We start from the raw sequence: 4,973 nt of genomic DNA, 5'->3' as shown, positions 1-4,973 counted from the left end.
TGAACCAGCAGTGGGGGAGACTAATGATAAGAAAAAAATTGAGGAAAAAGTGCGAACAATTAGCGACGGTCTTGATACTAGAATTGTAGAGTTGACTAAGTGGAATGCTGCGGGCACGGAGGCTGTGAAACTGGCGAAGGAGAAGTGTACGCAGATTGGTGGGATGGTTGAGACTACAAATAATGTCGATAAAACTAAAATTTATGGGTTAGCAAGCGATATGAAAGATAAGGCTGATAAACTTCGTGAGGCGGCGAAACAACTTAAAAATCAGATAGGTACATGGGTGCAAAGAGCGCTTGCGCAGGTGAAATCTATGGACGCTGCGCTTAAAGGGGATTTGTACAAGGTGAAGGATGCTGTTAGTAGGCAGGTGACGGGGATTAAAAATAAGATAGGGGAGCTGTACGAGACTGTCTTCGGGAGAACAGGCGCAGGAAAAAATAATCAAGGCATCGAGAATGTATTAAAGCATGTAAAAGGTCAAGTTGGCAGCATCAGGGGAAATACTGGAGAAACAGGAAGATTATCCGGACTCCAAGGAGTTACAAAAAAAGTAAGCGACTATGTTAATAAATTTACCGATTCCAATATTGAAAATACAGTACATGGGTGGATGGAGAGCAGTGTGTTGAATGTATTAGGAGCTGTCGATGGGTCTCTCACAAAATACGTTACATATAACCAAACGTACGGTTACTATAAAATTAAACAGCAAAAGGAGGCGCAGGATAAAGTCAAGAAAATAATTTTCGATCACATCAAGCCGAAGCTTACGCAGGATATTAAGCAATGCGCCTCACATGTGAAGAAAAATGTTACCGATTTAAAAGAAAATCTCACAAATGTGGCCTCTTGTCTTGATGAGTTGGCTAAGAAACTTGAGAACAAAATAAAAATCGGCGATATCAAGGGAGATGAAATAATTCGGAAGATTGAACACGATACGGAGTTGGTATATGAGGACAAACAAACGTATCATTACAAAACCGACCTCTACAATGCTGTTGACGGCATCCTTCATCAGCTTGTCGGCATGGCCAAGCAAGTTGCGAACGAACTTAAAACATTGCTGCTTAGCAATCCCAGTCCTAACATTGCCTCAATGGTGCAGGGGTCATTGAATACGGCCAATGACTTTTACGAAAAACTCGAAAAAGTGCTTAAACTAGGTACCCATGCCGCCGGCACCAACTACGCCGCCGCCGTAGACGCTGCGATCAACAAGGTTACGGAGACGCTCGACACGGAGATCGGGAGTAGTGACAGAAGTAAAAGTACTGTCACACTCACGGAGGAGTCAAAAAAGTTCGAAGGTTACAAACGTCACGTCTCTCAACCGATGAAATCTGAACAACTAACCGGCACCACCGAGGAAGGCTCCCTCCCCGCGGCGATCGGTGAGATTAAGACAAATGTGACGACCAAGCTTAACAATGGGACCCTCGGAACAGAAATTGATAGCGACGAAACTTTCAAATCCCCCTTCGAATCAATCACCACCAAACTCAAAGAAATCGCCGGGCTGGTTGACAGTGACAAACCTACGCCGAAATCAAGTGACTCGAAGACCGGTATTACCAATTACCTGGACGATATGTTGAAGATGCTTGGCAAGGATCCTGTTAACCTCACCTCCGATATAAAAGATAAGCACACCGACGTCCAAGGCCTCGCGCTTATCCAGAGTGAACTGCAGAAACTCCACACTCAAGTTCCGCAGGTTACCAACCTCCTCATGCAACTCTGCAGCACCGTCGGCAACAACGCATATTACGCTAAGAAGTCTCTCACGCAGCTGAAAGATGAGTATTTCTCCACATCTACGACAGCTAAAAACAGCATCACAAAAATCTACAGTCAGCTCGACGAACTCCACAACGAAATCAAAGTCGGTCCTATCCATGACGCCGAAGAGTTTCTAAAGTTCGCCGAGCAAGCCGAACAACACTTTACAAAAGTACTCAAAGAGGAAGTGCACAAAGACATTAAGGACGCTGAAGCCGCTCTCACCTCCCACGCCCGCTGGCAGTACGTCGACTCCATAAAGTTCCTGCTCCATGCCTTCGCTGAAAAAGCGCAAGAGGAACTGTCACCATTGCCAAAACTCATCGACGAGGATTTGAAGGTAGGCTTCAAAGGTTTCATGACAGCTGTCGAGGGTGAAGTTACGGAAAGTAAAACTACTGGAGAAAATATTAAGAAGCTTAGCAGTCTGGCAGCCGACCCCGTTGATTCGGCGGAGCAGAAGAAAACAGCGTTCAAAAATCTGTCGCAGAAATTCAAGGAGTTTTACATTAATGTTCACCTATATGTTAAAAAAGAAGCAGTAAGACTGAACGAAGAGGAAAACAACAAGAAGCATCCCGCTGTCAAGGATGTGTATGACTATCACGGACAGCTCATGACTGTCTACGACGCATTTAGTGAAGCGCTTACCCACATCAATAAGACACACAGATATGACCACACCCTGCCCGAGCTGCTTGACAACGTTGACGCTGCAATTGCCAACCTCAAACCTGACGGCTTTGCCAAGCCGAGCAGCCCGGTCATCGACGGTCTCATTGCGGGGCTGACGCACTTCATCGGTGAACTTCGTAGGGTGTACATCTCAGCATATGATAGTGTAGCGTTTGGCGGTGAGCTGGTGAAAAATCCTGACGACACCAAAAAATCTGAGTTAACCAAGGAAGGCCGAAACGTCGCCAAAACGTTCCTGACTTTACTGGCGACACTGTTCCACGACCTCGACCGGTTGAGAGGCGAATGTAGAAGTTTGAGTAAACAGAAAATCAACCAATCCACTGACCTCGGAAGAACTATGAGAGGTCTTGGTTACAGCGTTTCTGTCGATAAGCAGGACGGTGAATTGCAGAATAAGGAGACAGTGATCGGTGAGAACGTATATAAAAGAATATTGTGGCCGATAAAGGAGGCAGATGAAAATGAGCATCTTGAGAGATGTGAATCGAGAGATCACGACAGAAATGATAAGTTCCACCTCTTAGACGTTCTTAACTGTATCTGCAGTCACGTGGAAGAGTACAATCAGGTCAGCCACTGTGCAACCTTCGCAGCTAAGAGGCAGCCGTGTAGTGTCTTTGAAATGCTTATATGGTTTGCGGGACTCCCGTACAACAACGCATATGCTGAGTTGAAGTCCGACGGTTTCACTGACCTCCTGGATAACCCTGCCAAACCGCTCACCGATGATGACGACATCATCGTATACGACATGGATTCGTTCTACATCGATGCGTGTCCTAGAAAGTTCACATATAAGAATATCAGAACCGTGCTACACCACATCTGTACCAAATCCTACGACCTCTTATGTGCTATCGGAGGCCACGGCGACGCCGACACCATTTATGGCATTGACTTCTGTAACAACTCCTTCGGTCTAAAATACCCCCAAAGCGGCGCCGATTGTCTCCAGATGTTTTTAGATATTCTTCGTAGACTTTTACCGCCGCTTAGGTACTTATTCAAGCGATGCGGTGTAAAGGCAGACCAATTCGGGTGGAGTGACTGCCTATACGGTAGGGATATAGCCACAGGCAAATCGCAATGTACCGAGCATTCCAGCGATAAACTAAAGTGCCAACCTACGTCTCCGCTAATGAGCTACTTAAATGACTGCCTGCCAGGGCATTTACCACATCAGTTAACTGGCATTGGCTGCAAGGCTGAATGTAAAACATGCCCGACCTCTAAACCAGGAATGCCGTGCTTGACCCCGCTTGGCTTCAGAGGATTTTCGGGATCGACGCGTAAAGGTTGGGATTTGTATGAAACCCTAAGCTATTTCTTCGGCACCAATCTAATTTCATCGCTGCTATGCGTCGTTACGAAACCGCCGTCTACGTTGCCTGAGCACTTCGGTTTTGCTTTGTCACTTGTTAATAAGTGGCATGAATCTGGTACGCATCTAATTAAGGACGCATTCCATTCGTCCACTCTCAGCAGATCCATTGGCCTTTATGAGCAGACTGCCACACTGACCGACGCACTTCGTAATGCGTATGGTAGCACTCAGAATGGTCATCCAAATCGTGAAGTCAAACGTGCTGACTTGTCAAGTTTGTCAACGTCGACAGCAAGTGCGGAGCAAACTGCGTACACCGCTCCATATCTTCATTCACTATGCTACGATGCCTACTACTACGTAGCCAAGAAACACGTGAATGCGTACCTTTCCTGGGCTCTATATCTACCGTGGGATCTCCACAAATATCTTGAAAATTTACATGACGCGTTGAAGAATATTTTCTGCCGTGATTGGGGATGCAGCACGTGCCTCCGTGCTGACAAATGTAAGAAAGGCGAACACGGTATTATTGAAGGGGCTTGCAAATGCTCCTCCGTCGTCAGCTGCAAAGGCATTTTGCCTACGCTGTATAAATACGGCTTCGTTTTTGAAGACGCCAAGAGTTTGACCGCATCCGAGAAAACATGTTTCGCATTTATACAGCAAGTCCAAAACGTCATTAGATCAACATACTTCACGGAATTGTTCGACAGATGCGACGAATTCATCTTCACCATCAGACAGCCATTTATATGGCTCAACGTCGCGCTCTGGTCCCTCTCCCTCTTCTACCTCCTTTGCGTGATGGTTGGCAGACTGGATGTGCTCCACATCAAATCACACTTACGATCACCATCATCACACAAGATAACGGCGCAGTCATTGTTGGCAGCAGCGCAAATCGGAAGGCTTGCCAAGATATCGTATCTACAACCGTAATTGTATTCACGTTTGTAATTCACAATAACTCACGTAACATCTCACCTACTCACCTAACTGACAAACGTAGTCTAATGTCTGTAATTACTCTACCGGCAACCTGTGAACTAGATAGCGTTGAGATTAAGTGATGACTACACGACGAAGCAACGTGTTGACCTAGCAACCAGGCAAAGTGCTAAGCTAGCAACCATGCAAAGTGCTAAGCTAGCACCCAGGC

At 46.1% G+C, this 4,973-nt stretch overlaps 1 protein-coding gene across 1 annotated transcript; it reads left to right on the top strand.

Moving 5' to 3' along the window:
• Positions 1–163: 163 nt before the first annotated feature.
• BBBOND_0002310 (hypothetical protein, conserved) lies at positions 164–4,753 on the top strand (the record flags this gene model as incomplete). Its single annotated transcript, XM_012915071.1, has 1 exon — positions 164–4,753. One exon carries the CDS (start codon positions 164–166, stop codon positions 4,751–4,753), a length of 4,590 nt encoding a protein of 1,529 aa, XP_012770525.1.
• Positions 4,754–4,973: the final 220 nt, after the last annotated feature.

The sequence above is a fragment of the Babesia bigemina genome, scaffold Bbigscaff_64847, assembly GCF_000981445.1.
Source record: "Babesia bigemina genome assembly Bbig001, scaffold Bbigscaff_64847".
Taxonomy (NCBI): domain Eukaryota; phylum Apicomplexa; class Aconoidasida; order Piroplasmida; family Babesiidae; genus Babesia; species Babesia bigemina.
Note: the sequence above shows the minus strand (reverse complement) of the source record. Positions and strands in the feature narration are given on the sequence as shown.